At 38.4% G+C, this 15516-nt stretch overlaps 1 protein-coding gene across 9 annotated transcripts in view; it reads right to left on the minus strand.

The window, feature by feature from the left end:
* Window positions 1-15516, minus strand: part of itsn1 (intersectin 1 (SH3 domain protein)) — a 64298-nt gene that overhangs the window by 36733 nt on the left and 12049 nt on the right. For 7 of the 9 annotated variants that reach the window (XM_079812991.1, XM_079812990.1, XM_079812989.1 and 4 more), the window contains exons 2-10: window positions 12818-12881; window positions 11090-11185; window positions 3963-4026; window positions 2710-2870; window positions 1586-1768; window positions 1413-1491; window positions 1226-1335; window positions 606-669; window positions 199-336 (exon numbers count right to left, since the gene is read on the minus strand). In XM_079812991.1, the coding sequence (XP_079669117.1) occupies window positions 199-336; window positions 606-669; window positions 1226-1335; window positions 1413-1491; window positions 1586-1768; window positions 2710-2870; window positions 3963-4026; window positions 11090-11185; window positions 12818-12845 (923 nt within the window). In that variant the 5' untranslated portion in view covers window positions 12846-12881. The remainder of the gene's footprint in view (window positions 1-198; window positions 337-605; window positions 670-1225; window positions 1336-1412; window positions 1492-1585; window positions 1769-2709; window positions 2871-3962; window positions 4027-11089; window positions 11186-12817; window positions 12882-15516) is intronic. The other 2 variants (XM_079812992.1, XM_079812988.1) reach the window with 1 other exon arrangement.

Consider the following 15516-nt stretch of genomic DNA (forward strand, 5'->3'; position numbering starts at 1 on the left):
TGTAGAACATTCTTGTGCAACCTGACCTCTAAATGTAACAATTTACATTGTTATACGACTTCTTAAATATTAACTTTAAATTAAAATAGCAGCTGTTTTCAACTAAATTTGAAGTTGACAATTGATAAATGCACTACTAAACCTTTGAAAAAAAAGATAAGTGAAAATGTGTTTTGTGCCGTCAGTTGAGTCTCTCACCTGAATGTCGGAGGTATGAAGTCAGGGGGCAGTAAAGGGGGGAGGGGCAGACCAGACATGGCCATGTCAATCAAGTGCATGGCCAGAATAAACTCTTCTGCAGTCAACTTTCCGTCCTGATCTATATCTGACAGATTCCTATACAGAGAAACGAGTAGATGTTACATGGAGTCAAAACAACAATTTATCTTTCCTGTCCACATGTGACCAGGTCACCAGAGACGGATGTTAACATCAAGTGTAAACAGGGCCCTAGGCGATACAAAAGATCCCAAGAACAGAAATCGGATGCATTCATTACAATAACCAGACACCAATCCTTATGTTTACACTGATCCCCATCTCAGAACTCGCAACTTTGTTTGAGTTTTAAATGCGAGAATATGAAAAATGTGTTGGATCCGCACCAGATGCTGGCCAGCTGAGCCTGTGGTAGACTGGACTGCATTAGAATAGTTCTGGCTTGTGGACCTGAGGCAGAAAAGAAAGAGAGAGGAAACAGAAGTGAAAGAGAGAGTTGAGTATGTTGATTCAGCAGCCTCTGTTTCCTCTAAGCTGTACTAAGAAATCACTGTGACTCATCACTAAAACGTTGAGCTCTGCAAATACATTGAATTAAAAACTAGATTACTACATTTTCTAAAGAAAATATGGACAAAACAGAAGATCATTTGAAAATAGAACTCAAATAAGAGCCAATGTAAAAATACAAAACTATAATAACATTGTTAAATATACATCTATGTGGTTCACAGCACAGACTCTTTAAAATATGTCCAAGAGTTTTACACACCGGTCTTATATTGTAGGGGCATCGACGTTACATTTTTACGTCCCTAAACATGACGCTTAAGAAAACAAACTGTAAATGGTTGCTTTACATGTCAGTCAGAAGGCCTCTGGACTTTCCAATGAAAGTTGCTATGGAATCCAGGCCTACCTGGCTATTCGAGACTACCCAGAACAAAACAACTGAAGTGTTTCATTGTCTGACGCTTGTCATGTGTCTTTCTTTGTGTGACCATACCTGTGAGATAGCCACTCATCATTTTGTCATGGCTGTTGAAGAGTTGGCGGTACTTGAGCCGAGAGGACTGAGGCACGGCCCAGTCAGTGGGCGGAGGAGCTGCTGGAGCACTAGAGAGACAATGGGTTTGTTAAAATCTATGAAATGTCTGTTAATGCAATGTACATATGCGTGTATGTGTGTGTACCTGGGTGCCTCTACAGACTGGCCCTTCTGTAGCTTGATACTGGAACGATTGAACGAAGAGGTTTTGTTGAGTGCAGCAGCTGAGAAAAAGAGACAAACATCCATGCATTATCCTGCCAAAGTAAATAAACTGCATGAGCAAGTTTGGGTAGTGTGAGTGTGTATTTACATTACCTGGATGCGTGAATCCACTAATGGGTTGCATCATAGCAGGTGCTCCGTTGGCTAGAGATGGAAGGGGTGGCGTCACCGATGCTACCAGTGGAGGAGACACGCCTGGCACTCCTGGAGGCAGAGGGGGCAGAGGCATGGGCGGCACTGCTGGCAGGCCTGGCATTGCACCCATACTGGGCATGCCTGCAGATGGCAATCAAAGACATATTGACTTACTTAATAATAATAATAATAATAATAATAATAATAGATGACATTTTTTATAGAATTAAATAAATGGGACAAATGACATATGCTAATTATGTTGATGTACTGCTAATTTGAATTTACTTGAATTTAACATTCAATGAGCGACTATAATTCTTTGAGGGGCTGAACCAGAATCTAACATATATAGTCCTAATTTTCCAGGTCCTAATTTTTTTAAGTCAGATACATAAAAAGGTAGATTGGAAAGCAAGACTTGATTACCCCTTGGTTAACTGCTAGTTGGTCAAACTAGTTCTTAAGACACAGCCTTAACATAGTGGCTAAGTATATGCAACTGGCCCCAGGGCTGGGCAACTCTGCAGAAAAGTGGATCTCGGGGACCAGAGTTTAGCTGACCCTGATCAAACTCACCTGTCTGTAGCTTTCTAGTAACCCCGAACACCTTGATTAGCTTGTTCAGGTTTTTTTGATTAGGGTTGAAGCTAAACTCTGTAGGAAAGTGGACCTTGAGGGCCAGAGTTGCCCACCTCTGTTCTAGCATACAGTCTTTTCTAATATAGTCCTAATCTTTACAATATCTAATCTGAATCAGCGGTTCGCAACAAAATGTATGTATACATGTATTATTTATTTTTTCCATCTCATTAACTATTGTTTTTCTTGAATAACATACAGAATGAGATTTAACTAAATTAAATTAAATGTAATCTATAAACAATTTCACTTTCAGCTGAATTACAGCAGAAATCCCAGAGGAAATCTCTTATCGGATATGGAGAGCCTTTGAATATTTGTGTTGGACAATGTGGGGGCCTTCAAGTCAAAAAGGTTGAGAACCACTGGTCTAAATGGTCTTGGACTTAGATTTGATTTGTCCCAATATGTTTAAGCCATCAAAGTGAGAGTGGTTTTACCAAAAGGAGGCTGCGGGGGTATGGAGATGGGCTGCTGCTTCATGGAGGGGGGCAATGAAGGAGGGAGGGGGTGACCCTGCAGCTTCAATTTAATCAGCTTCATTGCGATGGAAAATTCAAACATGTCCATCTTCCCATCGTTGTTCATGTCGGCCAGAGCCCTGCGAAACATTAGGGTGATTTTTGTGTTACATTTTATGATATTTAGCCAATGTTTACTGCATTATTTTGCAATAGTGTCATGTATGTTACCCTGGTGGTGTTTTGTTTCTGTGTGTATGACCCTGTGCACCGTCTATATCAGTACCGGCAAAAGTGTTTAAAATGTCTCTTAATCTCACCAAGGCTGCATTTATTTGAAATAAAATACAGTAAAAACAGTAATACTATGAAATATGATTAATATTTAAATGAACTGGTTTCTTTTGTAATATATCTTACAATGTAATTTATTCCTGTCATGGCAAAGCTAAATTTTCAGCATCATTACGCCAGTCTTCAGTGTCACATGATCTTTCAGAACTCATTCTAATATGATGATTTCATGCTAAAGAAACTGCTTAATATTTCTGTAGAAATTGTGATTTCTGGATTCTTTGATGAATAGAAAGTTCAAAAGAACTGCATTTATTATAAATATATATTTTTTGTAATATTCCTTAATTTCATAAATGTAAAGTCTTTTTTGATAAATTTAAAGTGCCTTTGGTAAATAAAAAGTTAATAATTTCCAGCTAAAACGGTTTTCAACGTTGACAATAATAATAAATGATCTTAGAATGATTTCTAAAAAGATCAAGTGACACTGAAGACTAAAATAATGCCTGCTGAAAATTCAGCTTTGCCATCACAGGATTAAATTACATTTGAAAATACAGCATGTGTATTGGCCAAGCTTTATGGACATGCCACTTACTGTAAGATGAAAATTGTGGTTTTCTACTGTACCACCTGTATTATTATGGTGGTTATCAGTATATTTTAAAACACAGATTTAGGTATATTAACCTTATATAATTTAATGAAATATATGGTTATAAGCTATAAAATATACAAGCCTGGCGAAATACTGGAAGCAATGTCATAGTAATTTTATAGTGAATTCCTGGCAACAACAGTTGCTAGTTTTTTTGTTTTTTACTGTAAAATTAAAGGGATATTCTTTACAGTTGAATGCAATTATTGACCAGTAGCATATAGTGGATTGTGAAAGTAGTGCTCTGGATTATGAATGTATTATATAGGAATTGTACCATATCTGGGCCAGGATGGGGGGAGGTAGACCTGACTGCAGAAAGAAATTCCTTGCCTGGTCACCTACAGAGAAAGAGGAAGGGAAAACAATGAAATTAGTATGCTTAAATGTATAAATAAATAAATAAAGAGTATTATGCATCACATGTATTACACACACACTCACACACACACACACACACACACACACACACACACTTACACACAAATTGTGTGACTGATTTGTACAAACCGGACTCAACACACATCATTCACTTCGCACACGGTTTCAATCTCAATCACACTTAAAAATGTCTACATGCCATTTGTTGCTGATCTTCCGGGGGCCTGTACCATGATGGCAGTTTAACAAACTCAGGGTTCAGGGCTCCAGAGTGCGACTAAATGGTCGCATTTTGCGACTAAAATTTGAGAGTGTGCGACTGAATTTTACATCCAGTCGCACATGTGCGACCAGTAAATTTGCCTGCTGTCGGTACTGGAGAAATTAAGAAAATACACTTACTAATTATAATTGATAGACGTTATGTCTGGCAAATTCTATCTTTGCCAGCCGTTTCTATATGAGAGAAATAGAATATTAAACCATTTGTCCGTGATGCATTTTTGCTATTCGCAATCCAGAAGAGAGAGAAAGCGAGCGCGCTCTGTCACGTGGAGCTGCGAACACAACACCACAGTCAGCTTAATGAGTGACGATGGCCAAGAACTAAACAAAAGTTTAGTCTGCTTACACTTTAGGGATGTGCTGTGATATTAATCTAATTTTATTTTCGATTTTGGCTTCCAAGAATTATAAAAAGATGGTATGAGGTAAAACTATTTCTATAGCAGTGTTCCGTCGAGCTCATCCTTCCCGTCACAGCCTTGCGCTGTCCTTTCTCCCTAAACCTAAACTAAACGTCAGAATCAGTGATTGTTGTAAACTGCAGTCTCTACTGTTGCTAAACTGCGGGATGTGTTTGATAATAAAGAGCTATTAAATGCACAATAATCCGCGCAAGAGATGCTGTTTCCAGCTTCAAGGCGGCTTATGTGTGTGTGCTGCGAAATGGACCGGCTTGCACTTAATATTTTAGGCTTCGTGTGCGCGTCTAAACCATCAAATAAACAACAAATAGCCGGTGTCAAAATGACCGGATTGGAGAGTAGTTATTTTAACAGTTTATATCTTAAATGGGCGTAAATAGTTTGGAGAAATAGGAGAATATGATATTATTAGTTCTACATTCGATCGGTCTTAAAGGGGCAGCGTCTAATAAACCTGCTGACGATTGAGCCATTAATGCGAATCGAACAAATGGCAAATAGAAAATATTCACATCTCTTGGATTAATAACTTTAGCTTTTATAAGCATTAATCTATCAATTTATACAGTGAAAACTATGCAGTGTTATTTTACATTTCATTACTTTATTAGATGTCTTTGTAGGTTTGTTCTTTACTGTAATATTAATGTTAGCAGACCTTCTGAATGCTGCACACTGGTCCATTTACAAATAGATGTTTTATATTTTTGTTCAAACTTTGCGGTTTCTTTTGCTATAGATATTTTACTTTTCAGATTATAAAGCCATGTTAATTATGTTCTTAATTATGTTTTTTTTATATAATAAAGTATAATAAAAAGAACCGGTAAGAATACTGTTAAAGTACCGGATCGATAAGCAGTATCAGTAAGACTAGTAATACCATTAAAACCTTAACGATACCGATTCCTATTAGTAATACAGTGGAAATTAGTAGATTTGGTTAGCATGTTGATTTACGGTGTGCGCCCCTAAAATTTCTGGTTGTGCCCCTAAAATTTTCAGTTGGGGGCCACTGTGCTCCTAGTGAAAAAAGTTAGTCTGGAGCCCTGGGGTTACAGGATTAGTTTCGAGTTGACAAAACCAAACCAATCTATTCAGGCTTTGTTGGTCCCATGATGCTGATCATCAACTTTCTCTGTCAACTCAGGCTTTGATCCTGAGTTTAGGAGTTTAGCTGTGACATCAGCAGTGAACAGCCAATCACAGGCTGTGGATCAGTGAAACTGAGATTCACTTCTCGCGGGAGAAGCAGTGTGATTAACTTCACTCATATACATGATTGAAAAATATTAAGAATTTAAACAAATTTACACAGAAGAAAAGAGCTGTCGAGGACAACTTTAAGAAAAATCATATACGTCAATGCAAGTAAAAGTTATGAAGTTAGTTTAGTTGATATATAGAGAGAATTGAACATTTATGCTCACATGTAATTTTTTATAGATTTAGTTATTGAATTTAAAGCTTATTTGTATGACCTTTACTGTATATAGGCTATTTAGTTTAATATTAACAAAATGCCTATTAATGATTGATTTACTCAAATGATACATGTGTAATTGATTAAGGGTATAATAATTACATAAATTGTATTTAAATAATTCCAAATTATTATTATTTTAAATAAGCATTGTTAAAAGCCAGAGGCTTAAGTCTTTAATAGCCATTAGCTAGTGACCTTTAATTTGGAGTAGAAACAGAAGGAGTGTCTTTCCTGCATCAGATATGTGTCACTTTGCTCACAGCTGATTGGTCCAATTTCAGTTTGAGATGTCTTATCCAGAACATAACCTGCCCTGGAGCAGGTTAGCTGTGGAGCGTAAGTTACTATGGAGATGAACACTGCTAAAAGCCAAACCACTTTAATGGTACCTAAAACCCAGGATTGGCACAAACTAAGCTTAAACATATCTGGCTAGCCAGCTAAACCGGCTTCATGGTATAGGCCCCGGGACTTGTTCTTTTGCACAATATTCTGTCCGAAATCATTTGGTCAGTGTTCACTTATTTTGACTGCTGCTACTATTGAATTGCACAAATTTTGTTTACATTTTTCTGTTTACATTGCACTTTATTCTGTCATGACAGGTTTTACTGGCGGAGCTATTTCTATTTTTATTTTATATTTTGTGTATTGTGTATTGTCTTGCACTGTCCTGTGTTGTCCTTTGCACTGTTAGCACCAGCTGCACACATGCACTTTATGTGGCGAGGATTTTAGTTCTCACCCTGTGTTTTTCTGTTCTGTGACTGTTTGCTTTATGTTGTCTTATGTAGCACCTGGGTTCAGGAGGAACGCTGTTTCATTTCACTGTGTACTGCGTCAGCTATATATGGTTGAAATGACAATAAAAAGCTTCTTGACTTGACTTGACTTGATCATGGTATAAACGAACAGCTCATGTCAGTTTGAATTATTCTAGGTTAATTTTATTATTCAGTAAAACACTGAACATAACTAAGAGTTACGCAAGTCCATTTAAACTATCTTGTCAACAAACATGTTCAGGGTTTATTGACTGCACTTGAGTGACATTGCCCTATAGGGCGAGTGATCTGCCGGCTACAGCTTGAGTAAGAAAAGTTAGTGCTCATTTGTTATCTAACCTATCAAGCCGACTTCCTGGTCTCATGACAGCCTATACTGATTATAACCCAGCCCAGATAACCTATATCTTCCCTTTTACAACCTACCAACCAACACACAGCAATGAGAGATGTGAATGTGCGAGGTTGTGCCTCTGCTGGGTTAAAAGCATGATGTAGCAGCTTTGATGGCCTTTTCACCTTCCTCTAAACACTTTTCCTCTTGACAACAGGTGTCTTCCTCGGCACACACACACAGAACGCCTTTATACTCTCAGAGCCAAAAACAGACTCAATCTCTGTTCCTGTCTGCCGGTTGGCCACTCACAATTCCAGCCGTCCTTCAGTCAACACAAAGAGGCTCTTTGAGAGCCACTGGTCAACAGGAAACCCACAAGTACCATCTCTTCAGTAGACATCCAAAGTCCAGCTGGGACAAGCTGGTTTTACTGTTCGAGTCTTGTGATTTTGATTGGCCCTTTGGAGGTTAATTTGACATGTGTCTACATTGTACAAAAAGATCACGAAGTTTGTTTTGTGTACAATGAACATTTCTTTCAAAGCAATATATGAACAGTTTGGCTAGAGAAGATGTTTCAGAATTTTATTCAGACTGGCAAAAAATGTTTAAAGAGAGTCCAGTGAGAAAGACTGCTTTCTATAACAGGAACAAACATGTCAAAGTGTCCACTAGAGACTCCACAAACAAACGGCCTCAGCAAAGATGCTGACCCTTTCTGCAACATGCCACACCCTGATCTGTTTCCTTCTCTGTATTTTTTTCCTCTCGTTGATTCTGTTAACATTACACACTGTCACAACTACATGTTTGCAGGGAATCAGAATTTGAACTCTTAACACACCTGCATTGCGCAAACATTTACACAAGCATTAATTGTTTGCTCTTCTGACTAATGTAAACGTGGCATGGTTTGTCCGTTTCATCTGAGGAGGTACAGAGTCTGACATTAACAGTTCTCAGACTGTTTTTTATAGTACTTTAAGGGCCGGGACACACCAAGCTGACGGTGAGTCGGTGAGCTTTGGTTGGGCGGCAGTTTTTGCGGTGTGTTCTGCACTTCGGCTTTAGTGTTGAATGTTGAATCGGCGTCGGACCACCAGGAAAAGGGATCAATCTGATTGGCAGTTCGGCACTGTAAACCAGTGTAGGAGAAGAAAAACTAAAGTGGCAAAGCAAGCAACAACGAAGACAAGAGGGCACACAAAGGCGGCGCTTATAAATTTACCTACATCTTTTTATTTAGCATTCCAATATGCAAATATTTTACGACATATGTAGCCTAATCACTAGGGCTGTAATCTCCCAGTTGATTAGTCGATTATTAGTCAATACGTTCTGGCTCGATCAAAATTCTGATTGGTCGTTTTTTTTTGCCGCGTTCATTTCATCAGGTGGAAAGCACTAATTGCTAATGGGGTGTTTTCAGAGCACCCCTGTTTCACAGGTAACAGTCTGTCTTCAGAACACCCCCCTTGTTTTCAGTTATTTTGGATTAGCCCGACCCACTGGAGAAGAGAGACAGATTGAAGTAGGCTACTTTGCTGTATATTACTTAATTGTGAGAGCGTTTTCCTAGTCAATCCTCTTCTACCATGTCAACAAAGACATCGGCAGTGTGGCAGCATTTTTTAAAAATAGAAAAATAGAAAATGGGAAAACAGTTTGCATATCACAGCTCGACGACAAACATGTCATATCACCTAAAAACGGTAAGCTAACTTGTCTACGTTAGGTTGCCTCGTCTGTTTTGAATTGCCCGGTCCCTTTTATTATTGTGCAAACTGCAAATTTATTTCTAGTATTATTTATTGGATTTGGGCACTTTATTATTTAATTGTTTATTTGGAGCCTATAATGCGTGATGCGCTGTACCCACTGTTTGTATTAGTTTTGAGCCTATGCTTTATTTTTTACTTATGCACTTTATTTCGTTTCTGCTCTTGATCTGGCTTGTTTAATAAATATTCCATTTTTATTAAAGTGGACATGCCTTTTGAAGAGTAAAAGCTTTCAGTTAATAGTCTATTCGTGTCTCAGATCTATCTGAAATGATAGTGTCTGTCAGTTATTATAATACATATGACAAAAACAATTGTCTAAATTATGTTGCATGTTCCTCAAAAGTTCTTGTGACAATATCACTAGTTGACAACATGGTACTATATTTTCGGAAATCATAGGCTATGATATTGCGCAGGTGCACGTGATGCAACGCTGTCAGAGCCGACAGACTTGTGTGTCAGATTCATTTCAGTGCAAATTAATCAGGTCAAAACCGATTTAATATACTGCAAATAGCCAACTAGTTTTTTATGTTTATTTATAATTAATTTAGGCAGACAACAAGGCCACCAAGTACTGCGCACAGTGCGCAGCTAATTCATTTAACGTTTTTTTTCCTAACGTCATTTTTAGTCTATTTTTTGTCGGCTGTAGACGTTTGTGTAAGAGAAATATCCATATTTAAAGCTTTATAAAGTTAAGTGTCGGCCGATTGCCTTCCATATTCAATTTATAGCAAAAGTGCTGAAAGTGCCTCTGCCGATCAAAGGCTTCCGTTACCAGGTATGCTCGTCAGACGTCGCATACACATCTTGAATTGCGAGAAGGCACTTTCAACACTTTTCCACGGCAGGCGATCGGCTGGAGCTTTACTTTACTATTTTTCTTACACAAACGCATCGATTCGTTTCAGAAGGCCTTTATTAACCCCCCAGAGCCGTGTGGAGCACGTTATTTGACGGACAGATGCACTTTTTATGGACTTCAAAAACAGAGCAACAGTCACTGCCATTATAACGCTTGGATTAGCCAGGACTTTTTTAATATAATTCCGATTTCGTTCGTCTGAAAGAAGAATGTCATACACACCTAGGATGGCTTGAGGGTGAGGAAATCATGGGCTAATTTTCATTTTTGGGTGAACTATCCCTTTATTAGTAAAGTCCTCTGATTTAATTTTCAATACAATCAAAAACAGAGATGCAAGTTGCATTAGAATGAAACGAGAGAGCATCTGTTGTGATACGTGGATGTGCGCTGTTATAATGCGTTGCTATTGACGACGGTCATTATAAGAAAGGAAATGCCACAAAGTGCATAGAGCTGCTTGATTTATTTGTTGTTTGTTGGTTTTCAAATATAAAACTTTTTTAAAAGCATCTGTTCTTTTTGAACACTTTCATCTCAATTGAACAAAACCGTGATAATATTGATAATCGTGATAATTTGGTTCACTATAATCGTGATATGAAATTTTCATACCGTTCCATTCCTAATCATGACCATGCAGATAGATATCCACCCATTATGGGTAGTAAACAGGAAGTGGTATGGTTTTCATAAACTGCCATGACTTCCATTCTAAAACTTCCATTCTATCCATGGAATTTTTATTAGCATGGGGGATGTGTTTAAAAAAGGATGATGGGAAAGGGGTGGTTGCTTTTGTTTTTCCTGTTTTCACTTCAATTGCTCCATCTCTCTGTGCCTGTGAATCCTACAGAGAAATAATAGGCATACAATTCTGACTACCACAGGTCTATGACTGACTGCACAGCTGGTGGTTATTTGCGATTTGCACAGAACTCAAAGGATTTCTTCACATTTTTCAGAGAGCATCAAACTCCAAAGGGTTTTGAGCAAACATCAGCACTAATGAGAGTTCTTAACTTTTCTCATAGCAAGAAAACCAGTGGTGATTACCTGTGATGAAGCCAGCAGGTGTGGGGGTCAAACTGTGGAACTGCTGGTCATATTTGGCTCTCTCGTCCACAGATATTACCCATGTATCCGACCCCCCTACAGAGAAAAACAAACATCGCCATCATGATTAAGCGTGTTCAATCTGCTAACATTTTCATTAAGCGGAGAGGTCACTTCTAAACACAAACCAATTCTTACTGACGCTATTGTGTAAAAAACAACACTGAGAAAATGCAACACAGTCATATACAGTGTGATTAAATGTGTGAGACGAAAATCTTGTATTTAAAATCTACCATTACACTAACAGGGCCTATAATTAACATATGCAGAAGGCAAATGAGAGTAAAAATCGGTGTTGGGGAGTATATGAAACGGTGTAAATCGCTAGTTGGCTGGTAAAATTTTCATGAATTCTAGCAATGCAATGTTATGAGAACATGAACGTAAACGATGCTCGGGACAGTTGCCAATTGAAACATTCAAGCACAAAAAGACTTGAAAGAATCCTCGTAAACATTGTAAGTTTTGTCTTAAGTGAACATAAACAGTTGAGAAAGAAAACGTGTACTGTATCCATGCATTAACAGCAGCCTATAGGCTCTGCGCTGCCGACAGTGTCCTTAATGTTAATCAAACAACAAAAGACAAAGAAAAATCACTCAATCCCCTCGACTGGATAACTTTTGTAACTTAAATAAGGATTAATCTGTGTTTAATTTATACAGTGAAGACTCTGTTATTTTACATTTGATAACTTAAAATGTCTGTACCTAAAAATTGCAAAATGTAAAATGTTGGCTGCCTGTTTTTGCAACAAACAAACAAAAAAAATATCGGCAAATTTTCAGCAACCAGGTGTGGCAAAAGTTACTTTTCGGCCCTGACCTTAAACAAAGAGTTTTGAGATTTTGGAAAACATAAAAAAGAAATATTATGTGTTGTCCATGTTTCACTCAAATTGTTGTGTTGATAAAATTAGGGCTGTAATCAATGATTTTTTAATAATCAATTAATCTGTCGATTATTTATATTAATTGTTGAAAATAATCATTTTAATTGAAACATAATTCAAATCAATTCATTTTTAACAAAAATTTTATTCCACAACACATCATGCCCAATGTTGTCCTCAAATGCGAAATTTGAAGGTTAAAAAAACAAATATAGTGAATCTATGCAGACTATGCAATACATTATATAAATATTACATTCGAAACCAAAAAACACTGATTGCTAACCATTTTAATATAAGTTACTAAGTTAAAATCACTCAATTAAAAACAAAAGGACAGACTAAATGTTAACCGGTATGAGGAAAACACGTCATCTGGACAGAAAGTACACAATTCACTCATCTGGACATAGTAATTATATTAGATTAATACTCCATTACAATAGATTACTCTCATTATTGATTGCTTTATCTATTCGTTGTTGCAGCTCTAGAAAATGTCATAATAAAAAATGATATTAAAAAACGTAAATCAGAAATGAAAACAGAAAATGAAACGCACACATAAAAGCCTGCAAACCAAAGTGACAACAGTTCTGTGAGGGCGTTTCTCTTCTATTCACAGACTCTTTCAGACATTCACTGACTCACTTGAATTCATTCTCTCTGCCTCTCTTTCTCTCTCAAACGCACACTGCACTTCATACACATCCAGCCACCCTCCGTCACACAAACACACACGTGTCAGTCAGTCAGTCGAGGCATCAACTCACCTCCGAAGGGCGTGGGAAACTGAGCCATGGTTCAGTCCGTCAGCTGCCGTCCAGCCTCAAACTCCTGCAAAACAACACAAAGAAACCTTGAGCTTTCATTCTTACACTCGTTGACTCACTCAACCTCTGAGAAACAACATAAAGAAACAAGACTTGTTCATCGTCCTGAAACACAAAATCATTCTTGTCAGAAACAAAGAGGAAGAGACATTTGAGTGAATCGCTTTTGACCTGCAGAAAAGGTGACGAAAGGACAAAAACAAATAAATCCCCACAAATAAATTCCCGCTTTCTCACCTAGGGCACGTTTACACGGCAATAATGTACTAAAAATTGAAATGTTTTCTGTATACAGACAACCACATTGTCAAAACGACCCCCGTTCACACAGAGCCACAAAAATTACTAAAAACGCTGTATTATGCTGCCAGGCCAGTAGGTGGTGCTGACACTTTTTTAAAGAAACACTACCGTTTTCACAAACGTCATCGTTTTCAAAACGTTTTTAGGCCCCCAAAATGCCACTGCTAAAATTAAGCCAAAATATCCCAGAAATGGTTGTTGCAGATTAAGTCATTTGGAGCCGGAGTCTGTGCGGTAGTGACCTGAAGTGGAGCCACAGTATCGCGGTCCAGCCTATACTCCCGCTGACTCAATCACAAGCACTGCTGTCAATCATGAAGTTACACCCCTTTTTTATGAATTCAAACAACTAACTGACTAAAACCAAACTTATTGAAAAATAAGGGGGGGGGGGGGGGGGGGGGGCATTTGAACATGATGAGAACTACTTAGTGACAGAAAGCTTTAGGGGGAAAATGTGAAGTGTAATTGGATTATTTAGTTTGGCTCACATCCCATTCAATTACATGGAGAGTAGGGGTGTGACTTGTGACTGGTTTCACGAGTCAATATGAGTATGATTATCATGTGAGCGATTCAATTCGATATCACAATGTATCACGATGCATTGCATCCTCAAATTTCAATATTACTGCACATTAGGGATGCCACAATACTCAATATAATATTCACGGTTCAATACACGCTTGTGAATTGCGGTTTTTTTTCGGTTTCGCATTTAATTAATTATTTTGCTACACATTCTATAATTTGCCTCCATCCCAATACTGAACAACGCGACATACATTCACATCACACGTCAGTGGTAGAGTTATACTCACGGAACACTATAGTTATTCACAATCACCAGAGTTCATTATTTTCATTCGTTTCAAAGCCTTGCCGGTTAAACATTTCACTTGCTTGCTTATGCACATGCGCTTTTCTGAGCGTGCGCACTAAAAGCCTGTCAAACACGTGATTACTGGACTAAGCAGTCGTCTTACTGCACTAATACTGTCAAATACACACAAGGTTAACATAAACACAGTCGGTTATGTCTAAAGTGAAAGTAAAATCGCAATCGTGTCTGTATATTAGATGCACGCAGGTCTTAAATTGACAACAGTGCAGTAGTGAACACGAGGTCCTTAAAGGTCCCATGGCATGAAATTTTCATTTTATGAGGTTTTTCAACATTAATATGAGTTCCCCTAGCCTGAATATTGTCCCCAAGTGGATAGAAATGTTGATCGGTGTAAACCCGAGTTCTGGCTGTCTTTCTCTGCCTTTGAGAAAATGACAGGCCAGACGAGCCAATCCTGAAGTCTCCTGGTTTGACGTCCAAGCAGGAACAGTTTCCTCCCTTTCCTCCACCCAGAGAATCTGGCACGCCCATGCAAACGCTCGAGAGATCATTCCTTGTGAACGAGTGAATGCTGGCAGTTTCTCAGTGTTTGGATGTACAAATGAAAACATAAGTCTTTTTTCAGTTCCTTCTGATCTGTGATCAGTGATTTCTGATGTGTAGCTAATTATTTATTATTCGTGCACACGCTGCGGCTTCTCTCTCTCCAGACAGAACGGTGTTTTCGTGTTTTCTATCTTGTGAGTCAGTGTTTTTGTACGTCCTCGTCGCGTCTATCGGTTCTAGAATGTGCATACAGTCGGGAGTTTCTGCTCAACATCGGCAGAGACACATCCTTAGATAAACCTTATACACGCCGAGGCTCGGGCTGACCGGTCGGCCTTCATCATCCCCGACCCCCAGTACTGCATCTGACCCACAGCGGAGGCACCAAACGCGGCGTGAGATTAAGCAGAAGGGGGGTAAGCGTGAGGGTATCCGGCTAGGCTAGCCAGCTTTCCCCACAATAAACTGGATTACATTCGATTACTGCTGTTGTGTCTTTGTTTGCGCTGTGTACTCAACGCGCGTCACTGACGCTTTTATTTTATTTGAAAAATAATGCTATTATCAACACTTACTTTTAACTCGTTCATCTCGACAGCTGTAATGGTACTTTGGATGTGTTACAAAGTTGGTAATAATGATGAAGACGGACTCTGGTGTGACTGGGACTCGTGTTTATTCAGAACTCTCAGATACAAACACAATAAACTTGCGCTGACTGACAGCGCTCTCACAACTCAGTAGTTACTATAAATAACTTTGTTAGCAATCGCTGAGCTCCGTCTCCGTGATGTCCGGTTCGCGAACGAATCATTCTTTTGAACCAGTTCTTTTTAGTGAACCGAATCAGTTCACCAAATCGGACTGAATCGTTCTAAACAGTTTGCGTCTCCAGTCAGCGCTGATCCATAATTTACTAAAGTTACTAACTTTCTGACATGAG

The sequence above is a fragment of the Gobio gobio genome (assembly GCF_949357685.1).
Source record: "Gobio gobio genome assembly, chromosome: 3".
In the NCBI taxonomy this organism is placed as follows: Eukaryota; Metazoa; Chordata; class Actinopteri; order Cypriniformes; family Gobionidae; genus Gobio; species Gobio gobio.